General features: G+C 36.7%; 2 protein-coding genes across 2 annotated transcripts; both read right to left on the reverse strand.

Moving 5' to 3' along the window:
• Positions 1–450: 450 nt before the first annotated feature.
• LOC122588003 lies at positions 451–2,716 on the reverse strand. The gene is made up of 3 exons (XM_043760151.1): positions 2,591–2,716; positions 1,598–2,062; positions 451–1,518 (listed from the first exon to the last, which is right to left on the reverse strand). The coding sequence occupies exons 1-3, from the start codon at positions 2,714–2,716 to the stop codon at positions 451–453; spliced, it is 1,659 nt and encodes a 552-aa protein (XP_043616086.1).
• A 6,218-nt stretch (positions 2,717–8,934) lies between these two features.
• LOC122588004 lies at positions 8,935–10,034 on the reverse strand. The gene is made up of 2 exons (XM_043760152.1): positions 9,666–10,034; positions 8,935–9,486 (listed from the first exon to the last, which is right to left on the reverse strand). The coding sequence occupies exons 1-2, from the start codon at positions 10,032–10,034 to the stop codon at positions 8,935–8,937; spliced, it is 921 nt and encodes a 306-aa protein (XP_043616087.1).
• Between the last annotated feature and the right edge of the window lie 4,539 nt (positions 10,035–14,573).

The raw sequence follows: 14,573 nt of genomic DNA on the forward strand, positions 1-14,573 counted from the left end.
CAGCATTATACTGATTTATCCACGTCCTAGTTGTGTACCTCTTACTTAGAAGATTAGCAACTCTCTCTTGTCTATATCCGCAAACAACAATGGCATGAGAGCATGGAAACCTATGATGCTGCCAAGCTCCACAAGAACATTTTTTCCTATTATCCCCCATGACAAAATTGCATGTGTACTCGACTTGTGCATTTCTTTGGTCTGTTCTGACCGTGTAATTTCCTATTCGTTCATCAAACACTTCCACCCTATGGCTTGTTGAGGCTCTTTCACGCATCTGATAAACCTCCCACATTTTGCGAGCTAGTGGTGGGTTCCAACTGTTGGCCTTACGGTATTAGCTGACAAAATGGTCTCTTGTCCAAATAAAAGTGGTCTCAATTAAAGCTCTAATAGGTAGCATTCAAGCCTTACCAAGGATATTGTTTTGGCACTTGACAATGTTTGTCGTTAAGTTACCCCAACGACGAACCCCGAGTCGTGCCTTAGAGTCCACTTATCCAAACCAATGTTTCTCAAATACGGCCAAACAACATCATCTTCACCTTTGACTTGATTAATTGCCCAAGTATACTTGGATGATTGGGAAGTGGAACCGATAACCCAAGCCAGATTTTTGATTTTCCTGTTCTTTAAGTGAGAGTTCACGTTGCTACAAACGTGCCTCAAACAATACCGATGATGCCACCCCTCAATTTGGTTCACTGCATTAAGAATGCCTTGGTGACGGTCTGAAATGATACACAAATCACCCTGTCGCTGCGATCCGACATGCTCTTCAAAGAGATTTAGAAACCATGCCCAACTTTCATTAGACTCTTCATCAACCAAGCCAAAAGCGATCGGCAATAGTTGTCCATTGGCGTTCTTCGTCACTACAGTTAGCAACTTACCCTTGTAGCTGCCTTTCAAATGAGTGCCATCAACAAAGATCACCAGAATACAACGTTGGAATGCCCTAATTGCCGATCTAAATGCCCAAAATACAAACTTGAATGTATGTATATTGCTTGAACTGGTTGGAGAATGGAGCCATTCCACAATAGTGTTTAGGTTAGCACGTTGTAATTCAGCAACATACTTGGGTAGTGCATCAAAGTTACTCGGCCAAGTTCCATACAACCTTTCAATTGCTATCCTTCTTGCATTCCACACCTTGGCGTAGCTCACATCCACATTGAAAGATGTTTTTACTTGCGCCTGGATCTGTCTAACTTTATAAGTTAATTCTTCCCGCACGTTAGGCAAAATTTCAGAAGCAACCATACTTGCTGTCATACATCTGTTGTTGTTAGATATCACCTCTCCATAGCAATTGTGACTCTCCACCCACTTTGTGATCCGAAACAATCCTAATCTGTTTTTGCTTGATCCAACTACAACCCACATACACGGGACCCGGTCCATAACACCACGATAATTCTTGATTTCTTCCCCCTGGTCATGCACTGTGCTTTCCACAATGTTGGCCTCATATCCATAACAATAAGTTCTCTGTTTTCTCTTATGTTCCAAAGCCTAACAGCGTGTACAAGTTCCGCCTTGCTTTGAAGAAACATTCCTTTTCTATCACATTTCTTTCTCTCGACCAAAATACCACATCTTCTTGAACTTCATTGAATGGCATTAGTTGATCATCATTATCATCGCCAAGATCAAGGTATTGTTCATGCTCCAAAGGACCTTGTGGATGGTCCCTTTCTTCTTCTTCATCTCCAGATACATCCCCATTAACACTATAGCCGTCCATGGTATCATCACTTCTATAAGGTGCCTCGTCACTTGATCCAACACCCATTGGATCAATTTCATCATCATGTTGAACATGGACATCTTCGTTATCTTCATCATCATCGTAATTGTCTTCATCATCTTCGTTATATTGATCATCTTCGTTATTTTGTGGCTGGTTACTCCCTTGATAAAAACATTGGCTTTGAGTCAAGCTTAACAACTGGTCTGTAAAAGTAGTCTCGAACTTCACTTCAAATTGCGCTTCACCCAGATGATAAATCATTGTCAAAGTATTATCATCTGTAATTAAATTCCTAAAGGGAACACCCTTAAATTCATACCATAAATATAATTGCAGTTTGAAGTCTTGTTTTGAAACACCAAAACAACTGTAAGTCATATCACAAATTTGTGAATATTTCATTACGTGAAACTGAGGAAAACTTCTTCTTTTCGATGGATCTGCATTTTGAAGGATCCCATTTACGAATGATACACAATCATCCCATATTAACTGAACTACAATTGGGTTGAAAGATGAAGAAGTTGCCATTTTTTGGAGATTTTTGTTGATTATTGGTGTTTGATAATTATTTGAAATAGATTTAGTACTGATAAAATGCTTGGAAAAACATTATCACATCTACATATTATATATATAAATTTATATGACATTAGGTTTCACAAAAGCTGTATTCCCACTGCCGCTCTCGTTCACTATTTTTTTTTAAAAAGAAAGAAGGAGAAAAGAAGGAGAGATGTATCGACAAAAATGCAGTCTTTAATGTATATATAAGCAAAAAGCAGTAAAAAAAAAGATTCGAATGCACCCTCTCGTCCTCTTGCCTGCACCTACCTGCACCTCGTCCTCTTGCTTTGTCGTCTTTGAACCGAGGCCGGCAGTGGGAGTGTCGGTCTCGCTAATCAAACCGAGTCCGGCATTGCCAATGACGGTCTCGTGTGAGAATAGCAAGTCCGGCATTACGAGAGCCGGATTACCCACTTTCACAAAAAAAAATTCCAGAAACTGGTTTGACAAAACCATGAAGAAATGACACCATTTCAAGAAATTTGTTGTTATTGTTGAAGGCATTAAGTTTAGTCCCACCGAAGAACTATTTAGTATTTATACTAGTAAAGATGAAGACTCCCACCTTGATTTGAAAGCATACTTAATCCTAGCTCAGTAGATCTTTTAACTTCACGCTATATAAGCTCATTAGATCTTTTACCTCTCACGCCGAAAAGATCGAACCTTGCTCCGTCTGCTGCCAAAGCAGTGACGCGTGAAGATCCACCACTAGAAAGCAACTACGTTGGACGTTCGATGATGAGACAACTTTAGACTCTCCGCCTTCACCAGAAAGCATATATCGGAGTCTTGATTATGAGACACCTAAAATCTCTCTGCCTTCACCAGAGCCTCTATGGGGGTGCAGGGGGTGCTTGTGAGCCAGGCCCACCTGTTATAGGGGCCCATAATGTTTTATTCATATGTAATTTTTGGTAAAAAGTTTCTAAATTAAAGACCCGTATACTTTTGGACTTGGACATAGTGACGGACTGACGTCCTCTTTGTACTGACATTCTGACTTAGCATTTACAAACTTCAATGTATAGTATAATTTTTTTAAATGGCTAGGACTTAACCAGTTAGTTTTTGTTGATTGATGTTTGAATCATTGAATATTCTTGTCATATATTTATTTATGTTTAATAAGTATATATTTTTTAGATATGCTTACCGTTCACAATTTGCTTAACTTATATTAATTATCTAGACAAGAAAGTATAGAATAGAAAGTAAAGAACAAGAACAATAGTAAAGTTCAAATACACGAATTTATGCAAGTCTAATCATATGTATTATTGATTAAACAGTGAATACATGATCGATATTACAACTTGACTTACAAGAAAATAAATGAACATACAATTGTTAAGTTTAAACAAACTAGAAACTTAAAGAATTACAAAAGAGAAAATATAAATGACACACTTAATTAATTTGTGGTAGAATTTCTTGCTGATTAAGAGTCACTAGACTCGCTTAGGCCTTACTCAACCATAACCTCTTTCTCACCTCTTTCTCACTGCCACGTCAGCACCACATCATCTCTTTTCTCATTTTATATTCCAGAAAATACTACTACCAACCATACCTCTTTCTCACCATTTTTTCTCAAAAAAAAAAATAATCTTATACTCACATTAGCCTCTCTCTCTCTACTTACTTTCTCTCTCTCTCTCTACTTTCTATTGTTTTCTCTTGAGAAAAAGTTGGAACTTTTTTCTCAGAAAAAGTGAGAAAAAGGGCGTTGGGAAGGGCCTTATGAATCTCATCAGCGACCAAGTCTGGTCAGTGAATCCTTAACTCAACATATGCTTAAAACATTATTTATCCAGTAATTAAAAATGATATAAGAGAACAACAATTGTAGAAAAGTTTATAAAATCTTAAATGGGGCTTTAGATAAGTTTACCAAAAACAACCTCATCCACATTTCTCTAATGTTAATGAACAAGATAAAAATAATAATAATGTTGAAGATGTTGATGTTAATAATGTTGATACAAATGTGAAAGATGTTTTTTCATACTTTATTTTATTTTCTAAAACGTACATTTATCGTCGTAATATTATACAATTGGGATAAGTACCCAGAAATGCAGTCAACTAATGCTCAAAAGTTATTGTGTGCACAAACTTTAGGTCAGCTTTATTGTATTCAGGAAACTTGTTCAATAGTCCTATAGCATGCAAAAGTGACCGGGTCAAAAGTTAGTCGGTCACCACTTTCACGTTGACCCGTTAACTGCTTACGTGCCATGCACACAATAACTTTTTGGGATTAGTTTATGCACACAATTAAAAAAATATATTATTTTTTTCAAACTCGACGGAAACTGCAAATACTCGTCGGAAAACTTAAAAATCCGACTAAACCTTCGTTTCTTCGAATTAGACCACGAAACTGGCACCAAAATACTCAAAAATCAACTGCGAACAAACCCTCGGCAAAAGCTAAACCAACTGAGATTCGCCGGATAATTCATCAACTCGCTGGAAAAATTAAAATCACCATAACTTTGTTGTTTCTTCGAGTTTCAGACAACAATTTTGAGTAGTTTGGTGTTGGTTTCAAGTCGAAACTTTTGTTGAGGGTTTGTTCGCAGCTGATTTTTCCGGCGAAGTTCAATCGGTTTAACTTTTGTTGAGGGTTTGTTCGCGGCTGATTTTAGTATTTTGATGTGAATTTCGTGGTCTAATTCGAAGGAACGAAAGTTTAATCGAATTTTTAAGTTTTCCAGCGAGTATTTGCAGTTTCCGGCGATCCTAATTTTTTTACAAATGCTATTTACTTAATGCATTTATACAGTATAAGGATACTAAGTGTACCTTTAATGTTTGAAATTCTGGACCATTTGGATGTTGATCGCGCTCTTACAGATTTTTTTAGAGAACCATTGATATGTAAATCATACTCCATATTAATCAAATAATCCGAATAGTGGTGCAGGTTCTATCTTTCTTTAGAAATGTTTGGTTTGAAATCATCATTGTCGTGGCACCTCACACATTGTTATGTTTCCGCTGCATCGCGCGGGCACTATCTAGTCATTAAAAAAACATATTTATTGGTTTTCAGTTAACTGTGACAATGACCATGTGTTAGAAATGTGAAATCCAATTTCCTACTTTCTAATTAAATATTAAAGAGATTTGTTATTTGCAGCCTATAGGTTGTAGATAGCAATAATATTTTCATTAAATTTAATTGATAATTAATTAAAGATTCTCTCCATTAACTTTGTATGACCAAATTTAATATTTGATTGCTATTATTTCTCCAAAAAATCTCCTTTTATCAACAACAAATTCAGTTTTTACGTAAAAGTATTTTTGCAGGCTTTTCACGCAAAAACATCTTCAATGTTTTTGTTCATGACATGATTTTGTTTATATTTACCGTTTATCTATAAAGAAGAATAATTAATTATTTGTACTATATGACTTTAACTTCTTTTGGTTGTTGCTTTTCAATTTCATGTCTCACAAAATAGTATTATGATATCTTGATTTTATGTTCCCCACCTTCTTGTGATTATTGGAAGGAGATTCCCTCAAGTTCTCCCAACTTGACTAGTTTTTCGTTGTTGTTACGAATAGTTTTAGTGCTATCAGTTGTTAATTGTTAGTTCATGTTTTTTTTACCTGTGCAGTAACACACAGATTATATATCACTAACATTTTGTATTTTTAAAAGTTTCTTGTTGTAAAAAAAGAAACTTTTTTGTGACTAAAAAAAAAAGTTTCTAATCATGTGTAAAGTGTAGATTTATGTTTCAAATTAATCATATATCACAAGTCAAACATTACTAACGAACAAGTCAACAAGTCAAACATAAAAAGTTCTGGATGTTACACATAGTTGCTAAGGGCGGAGCCCGTCAAGCAGATCACCCATTGCCGATCACACCCTATGACCTATCACCCCTTATGAACCATCACCTTATGACCTATCACCCCTAACCTATCACCTCCACCAGCCACCCTTTATAAGTTTTCTTAGGGGCGAAATCCGCTCCGAATCATAATTTTTGTTTGACTTACACATGTGTAAATGAACTAATTTATATAATTATCTTACTTTAACATTTGTTACACATGTATGGTACCAAAAAAACGAAAATTAAAAGCTCGTCAAAAATATATAGAGTTGTATCTCTAATCAAATAGGACAAAATTTTAAGACTACCGATATTTTTTTTTATCTAAGGATGTACGGTTTGTGAGATAAAACATTTTGAATGGTTTTGATGAATTTTTATTATGTTTTTGAGGAGAGAGAAAAAGAAAGAATTTGTGGTCCAGACTGGTTCTTGCGTTCTTTTTTTCTCCTAAAGTTCTCAAGATAAACTACCCCTAATTATATATGTATAAAAATATATGTATTATTGATTTTGAATGAACTTGAATGATAATGTAAATTTAGGGATTATGTGTGTCATGGAAAGTTAGGGATTATGAGTTATGTATGTGTGCTTTTGATAAAAAACTTGATAGATGAAGAATTTGGTTTTTGGTTTTGTTATATAAGGCATTTTAAAAAGGGATTATGACACCTGAATGTAACCACTTATGCCCGAATGGTTATGTAATGTAACCACCTAATAAAGTGGCTATGTAATGGAAGAACCTTCAATATTCGGGTTATGCCTTGTAACACACCGGATAACACCAGTTTTTGTGACCGGCTAGACCACGTGCATGTCACGTGTGTATTAAAAATATATAAAAAGAAAAAAAAGCAGAAACTCACACTCTTCGTTCTCTCTCTTTCTTCCCTCTTGTTTTCCCCTCTTTTTTTTTCCCTCGTTTTTTCCCCTGATGGCTTCATCATCATCATCAACAACATCAACAAATCAGGGATGTCGATATATAATTTGTGGTTGCGGAGCCAAGATGCGTATTCTCACTTCTTGGACAAACAAGAATCCAGGCCGTCGATTCATCAAGTGCCCTAAAGTAAGTTTTCCCTAATTTGTGATTTTCAAAATTTCTCAGATATAATGTGAAATTGGGTTAGGGTTTTTGTTTAATTGACTGGAAAGTAATAAAATTTTGCTTCAAAATAGGTTATTAGTTCACATTGTACCACTTTCAGATTTCTTGATGAACCATTGCCAAGTGATTATTACAAAGATTTGCTTTATGATCTTCATTCACAAAGAAAGATTCAAAAACCTAAAGAAGCAGATGACAAGGAAAATGAAGCTAATGATAAGCAGATAAAGAAAAACATGGCTGAATTGACTTTTACAAAGTCAAAATTGCCCATGTTTGACCTTCTGTTTTTTTTTTTTGATTTTAATTGTTGCATTATTATCATTTGTAATAGTTGTGTTGGTCATATAATGTGTTTGTAATCTTTATTAAGTAATGAAATGAAGTAATGTGGTTTTAATTATATATATGGTGTTGTTTTGTATACATAATCATAAAAGAAAGTAAATAAGAGCAGAAAATGCAAAGTGAAAAGCCAAAGTGTGCTTATAGCAGTACATATTTTACATACCAAAAGACAATTATGAGTAGTTTTTTCACATATTACATACCAAAAGATGATCATGTGCATATAGCAGTACATAGCTAACAAGTTTGTTTCAAAAGCTAATACAAAAGATCCTAATTTCCCATTATCCTATTCAACCAGCAATGCATCATCCTCTGTTAGACCAGGACCAGGTTTTGTTTTGGCAAGTCCGACTCTTAAAGCCCTGTAGCTTGGTGCCCTTTTCTTCAAACCTAGTTTTTTTTTTACTTGTTTCATTGGTTCCTTGTTGCCAACCCTTGGTTGAATGCTGAATGTACCTTGACCAATCCTTGTAACAACCTTGGCCTTGCCCTTGACAGTATTTGATGTCCCAACACTTGAAGTTCCTACAAAAATACATGAATTAAGATAGCTAAAACTATAAACACATATGCAATTGAAACCTATATATAAGAATCCATACCTGTACTTGTAACAACTTGTGTTCCTGAAGTCACAAGCTTATGGCCTCCTTTTGTAAACCTGAATTTCCTTCCTGGACTGAGTGGCCTCTCTACTAGTTGACTTGCATACTGAATTTCAACATTTGGTTGGGTGGCATGGTGGGTAGATAGATTTGGTTGACTTGCAGGGTCTGTTTGTTAAGTTGCAGAGTGTATTTGATTGACTTGCAGGCTGTGATTCTTGAGTTGCAGAGTGTGGTTCATGATTTCCAGGTTTTGTTCTTGGGTAGTTTTTTTTGTCTTGGCTTTGGTATGTGAGAGGGTCTTTCCTTGGGTTCTGAAGTTAATGTTCTTGTATTGTGACCCACTACCCAACAGTTCCTACATGTCATATTCATACCATGTTTTGTGACTCTAGTAGACCCAACCCTTGGTTCATGGGCTGCTCTTACCCTTTTCTTTCTAGGCCTGCCAGGCATAGTTCTAGGTTTTGGGGCAAATGGTTTGGGTCAGTCAATTACTGGCGAGGTATCCATACCACCAACTGGAACCACAACCTTGTTATAAGCTTCATGATAAACAGATTTCCTAAACCAACAAGAGATGTATTCCTCTGGTTCAATGTTACACTTATAGATTGCTTCAGTAGCATGCACACATGGAATGCCACTTAATTCCCACATCCTACAAGTACAAGATTATTCATCCATGTCCACAGTGTATGCATTATTGTAATTTCTAACCTCAAATAAACTACCACCAGCATGTATAGTCAACCAACAAGTCCTCTCGTTCTTTATGGCTTCTAGTTTTTTCCTAATAGATGGACACACATCATGCTCCCAACCTTGACTTAACTCCCTCAAAGACTCTAACCTAAGCATAACAATTACTCTCAATGCTTCTAGCAGAGTGATTATTGTTTTGTTCCTAACTTTCAACAAGACAGAGTTCCAACATTCACTAAAACCATTTTCAACTGCCTCACATCCTCTATGGATTTCAAAAAAAGCCCTACACCAAGACCTAGGATTTCTGTGTAACAAATATCTATATGCATTAGGATTAACTACCTGGATTTCTCTCATGACAGACTCATATTGTGCTTGGTATGATGACTTGGCAGCTTTCCAAAATAGGTTCCTGAACTCAACACCACTATACACCTTTCTGAAGTTTTCATAGATGTGCCTAGCATATTGTCTATGTTCTGCTCTTGGCATGACATCCCTGACAACCTCAATTAAGCCCTACAGTTGTTGACATATTTAGTATATCAAAATATATAAACAGAATTAGCATATCAAAATATATAAACAAGATTTACCTTGTGTTGATCAGACATCAAGGTGAGTTCTTAAACTTCTAGGCAGTGAAGATCATTACTTAACAACTCCAGAAACCATGTCCAATTCTCTTTATTTTCTACATTCACAATTGCCCAAGCAATTGGGTATACTTGGTTGTTTCCATCCCTTCCAACTGCACTTAAGAGCTCACCACTACATGGCTTCTTCAAAAAACACCCATCCAAAGCTACAATCTTTCTACACCCAAACCTCCATCCTTCTTTCACACCAGATAAACAAATGTAGAATCTATCAAAATAACACTTATCATCTGGATTGGTTGTAGTACCCAACTGCACTGTAGAGCCTGGATTTGTTCTCAATATTGCTTCACCATAAGACCTTAACATTCCATAATGCTCCTCCAAAGTTTTTTCATACTCTGTCAAAGCATATGTTCTTGCTCTCCTGGCTTGATGATGTGAAATGGTACATTTATACTTTTTCATAACTAAGTCTTGAATGGCACACAACTTGGTTTCTGGTTGAGCTCTTGTTGATGCACGTTGATGTGACAACAGCAACTTAGATTTGATATGTCGTTTAGATTAAGACATTATGTTATTTTATGTCGTATCTATATATGTAATTGATAGATTATGGACTTTATGTTTTGGTAATGATCGATTACATGTTTTGGTGTTATATATATGTGTTATGTATGATGTTTGCTGTGTGTTATACAAGTACAAACATAATATGTGTTAGGATTCCTTGTTGATGAAACACTAAGGAATATAACTAAGTCTTACATCTAACGAAGATAAGGTATATCTTCGTTAGAGGCAAACAAAGATAAACTTCGTTTGGTACAAACGAAGATTAACTTCGTTACATGGGCTGGGCAGCTAAGTTCGTAAGAACAAAGCCCAGCAAGCCCAGTTCGATCTGAAACATATATATACGAATGAATACCCTAAAAAGAGGTATCACATTCGACATACACGTACTCCAGACCACTAAGTTCGTTCTATAGCTTATAGAAATGAATATAGCATCATACGGCTGATTATTTACTTGATAATTAGCGATATACACGTTAACTAATCAAACTAGTTATCTCGTGAGGATTCCGCACTCACGACATAACAATAGACGATCTCGAGAGCGATCTGTAGCTATCGAGGGATTCACAAGTGGTATCAGAGCCAATCGATATCTTATCGAAGGTTCGAGATCGTTTGTTTGATTATTTTCTCTCAAAACAACCTCCCGATACCCTAACTGTCGCTAAGTTCGTTTTCTCAAACGAATTTAGCAAAAGAACTTAATCTCATCTTCGTTTCAATCTCTTCAAACGTATTTAGCTTTATTTTCGTTAAGTTCCTTCAAACGAATTTAAAGTTATCTTCGTTTATTCTCACCTTACGAATTTAGCCTTATCTTCGTTCAATTTTTCAAACGAAGTTAGACCTAACTTCGTTTCTTTCCTTCAAATGAACTTAATCCTATTTTCGTTGAGTTGCAGAAAACGAATTTAAACAATGGCTTCCTCGTCAACCAACACTGTTGTTGCACAATACCTAAATTCTCTTGTCTATCATGATCATCTCGTTGGACGTACTAATTCTCCACCGAAGTTAGTTTCATTAGCTGACTTCTGGGCGTGGAGAGGCCGATTTGAAGATTATATTCAACGAGAAGATTTGAACATGTGGATAATGATCACCGAAGGATATGAATGGCCAACTTTTACTGTAAACGGTGTTACAACTAATTACAAGGTAGGAGAGTTAAAAGGCGAAGAAAAATCTTTGTATGCTGTTGAAGTTAAGGCTCTTTCTACTTTTCAGATGTGCATTCCTCAAGAATTAGTGCACCTGTTTCCTAAATAGGAGTACAAGACTTCAAAGCAATTGTTCGATGCTACCAAGAACGAACAAGTTGAGGATCTTATATTGAGATTTCAACATCTTCTTGCTGAGTTAGCTTATTTCGATCTTAAGTACAATCCTACTGAGATAGTGGATAAATTCTTGGATGGTTTGCCGAAAGCTTATAAAGAGTTTCGTCATGGATTGCAAGAAAGAGCTGATTATGCATCTCTTCGTATCGATGGTGTTATATCCACATTAAGAAACAGAGAAATGAAGGATAAGGCAAAGGATCTCCAAGACAACTTCACACAAGATCCATCTCTTTATCATGCCACTATGAAAAATCCTACAGCTGATGTTAATGCATTCTTTTCTGGGGTTGGTACTTCTGGCACGAAAGAGAGTTCTAATTGTGTTATGGATGGAGATGATTCTGCTGGTTTCATGGCTTCTGATGCTGGTTACAAGGCTAGAAAGACTAATGAGAGTGCAAAGCCAGGAAATATTCTGCTGGTTACAAGTCTATGCCCATGGATATGAAATCTGCTGAGGGAAGAATGAATGTATTTGCCACAATGTGTGCTGCACATGAAGCTTTTGTTGCAGGAAGGATCACAGATCCAACACTCATTGATGAAGATTATGACCAAATAGATCCAAATGATGTTGAAGAAATGGATCTGAAATGGAATTTGGCTATGATCACCAGGAGAGTGCAACGGTTTATGCAACGAACAGGTAGACAGCTTATGGGGGGTACTCAGGGCTTTGACAAGTCAAAGGTTAAGTGCTATAATTGCGATGGCTTTGGACATTTTGCCAAAGATTGTCAACGACCAAAGAGAGATGTCAATATTACCCCTACCCGTCAAGATAGAGGTGGTAATCGTCCTTTTAATCTGAATGCAAGTAGAGCTCTCTTGTTGACTGATGATACTACTGGAAATGACAATGACAAGGCTATCGTAGCTGCTCAACCTGATGGTTCTTATGTCTGGAATTTTCCACAGGATGAGACCAATAATGCTTATTTGGCCGAAATAGTTGATGATATGGCTCAGATAGTAGATTCTGTTGAGGATTTCTTGGACACCACAGTTTACCACAATGATGAGCATTTGTATGAAAATGTTCAAAGCTCAAACTTGGAATCTTCTGCTCAGGTATATGACACTGATTCTGAGTCTGATGAAGAGGTTGAGGTTGATGATACGAAAGATTCTGGAGAGGTGAACGCTGCTGAGAACAAAGACGATTCTGCTACTGAAAAGGTTGAAAAGACAATTGAAGAGCAGATGAAGGAGTATGAAATTCCAGCAGGCATGAGTGTGGATGACTTTGTCGCTTACATGGCAGACTGCAAAGAAGCAGATCAACAGGTATCTTACTCTCTACATACTATTGTTCATGTTTGCAAAATTGTTAATCAAATGTTTGATGAAATTGAACAAAAGAATGAACTAATTAAGCATTTAGAATCTGTTGTTAATGCTGCTCATGAAGAAAGAGATAAGTTGATTAAAAAAGATTTAACTGTCACTGATAGAGAAAATTTTTTAAAGGATAGGATTAAATCTTTAGAGTCTGACATTAGTGCTATGAAAGACAAAGTTAAACATGTTGTGGCTGTAGAAAGAGTAGGTGGTGAAGCTTATGCATTGTTAGCTAAAAAGTGTGCTACAATTGAGAAAGAACTGGCTGATGCTAGAATAGAAATAGTGGAATTACAAGCTAAGGTTGATTCTGCTAGACATGATGAGCTTTTAATGCATATGAAAAAGTTTGAGGATTCTCCATCTAAGAGTTCTGACACTGCTAAGGTTTCTTACAATAGCATGCCTCCTCCTTTCAACAATAACTATACTCCTGTAGAACCCAATATTCCTGAAGTCCTACTTCAACCTAGTGTTGATGTTGGTAAATCGAAAGACTCGACTCCTAAGCCTAATTTGACTGAGGAGACAGCAGAGTCTAAAGGAGTTTCTTCTCAACCTACCAAGGAAAAGAAATTGAAAGGTGTCGTCCTAGATTCGTCCACTTCTTATGGTCAGAAAGACAGTATTACTCACTTTACACTTCGTAAGAGTAGTAGGGTCTACACTGAGTTAGAATTTCCGTTATCATCTATTGACCCTAAGAGGATTGATAAAGTCTGGGATGTTGATATTAAGGATATGAAGCGATTAAGTCAGTTGCGTCAAACTCCTTTACCTAAGCAGTCTAGGGATAGCAACTCTGAAGATGAATTAGTTGTTAATGTCGAAGCAACTAAGGTTTTGAAGCATATTTTAATGCCTGCACGTAAGAAATCCCCAAGTAAGTCTAGGATATCACCGACCAAACGAGACCATGAAGATTCTAGAAAAACAAGTAAGTCAGTGGACACTAGTGAATCTGTAAGTACCAATAATAAGGTAGATACAAAGAAAAAGACTAAGGTCCTCTCTTGCTTTGCTTGTCATGAAAAAGGTCATGTTTACAGTGTATGTCCTAATCGACCTCGGAGATTGGGTTCTCCTTCAAAGGTTTCCACCTCGGAAGGAAAAAGGGGGTTGGGTAATGATAAACAGGTTCATGAGACTAAAGTTCAATCTTCTACAAAACCGTTTACTATACCTCATCGATGTGAATCTCCACCAAAAGGTTCATCCCCTAAGGAACAAAGATTCACTACCCCCAGTGGTAGTTCGAGTCGGTCACAAACACCTCTAAGTCGTAATTCATTTTATGCCAGAATTCACTCAAGTGTTAGACCTTCTTTTGGCCCTCATTTCCCAAGACCTTCTCCGACGAAAGGTCAGAAGTCTTCTCCAGTGAGAAGACAAGTTGAGAATCAAGTCACACCCACGGCTTCTAGCAATGGATATTGGACTGAACTGATTCTCAAGGATGAGAAGGGACGACCCAAACCTATGAAGGTTTGGGTCCCCAATGAAAACTAACTTTTCTCATTTTATGTGCAGGGAGTTCCTAGGAAACCAATTCATTTGTGGTACCTTGACAGTGGATGCTCCAGGCACATGACAGGGGACAAGAAGCTCTTGTCCAATTATACTGGTATCAATGGGTCATATGTTAGTTTTGCTGGATCCAAGGGCGGCAACATCACCGGTCAAAGAGATGTCGTCAATGGACACCTAACTCTAGAAAGAGTTAACTATGTGGAACAAC

This window comes from Erigeron canadensis, chromosome 2 (genome assembly GCF_010389155.1).
Source record: "Erigeron canadensis isolate Cc75 chromosome 2, C_canadensis_v1, whole genome shotgun sequence".
Lineage (NCBI taxonomy): Eukaryota > Viridiplantae > Streptophyta > Magnoliopsida > Asterales > Asteraceae > Erigeron > Erigeron canadensis.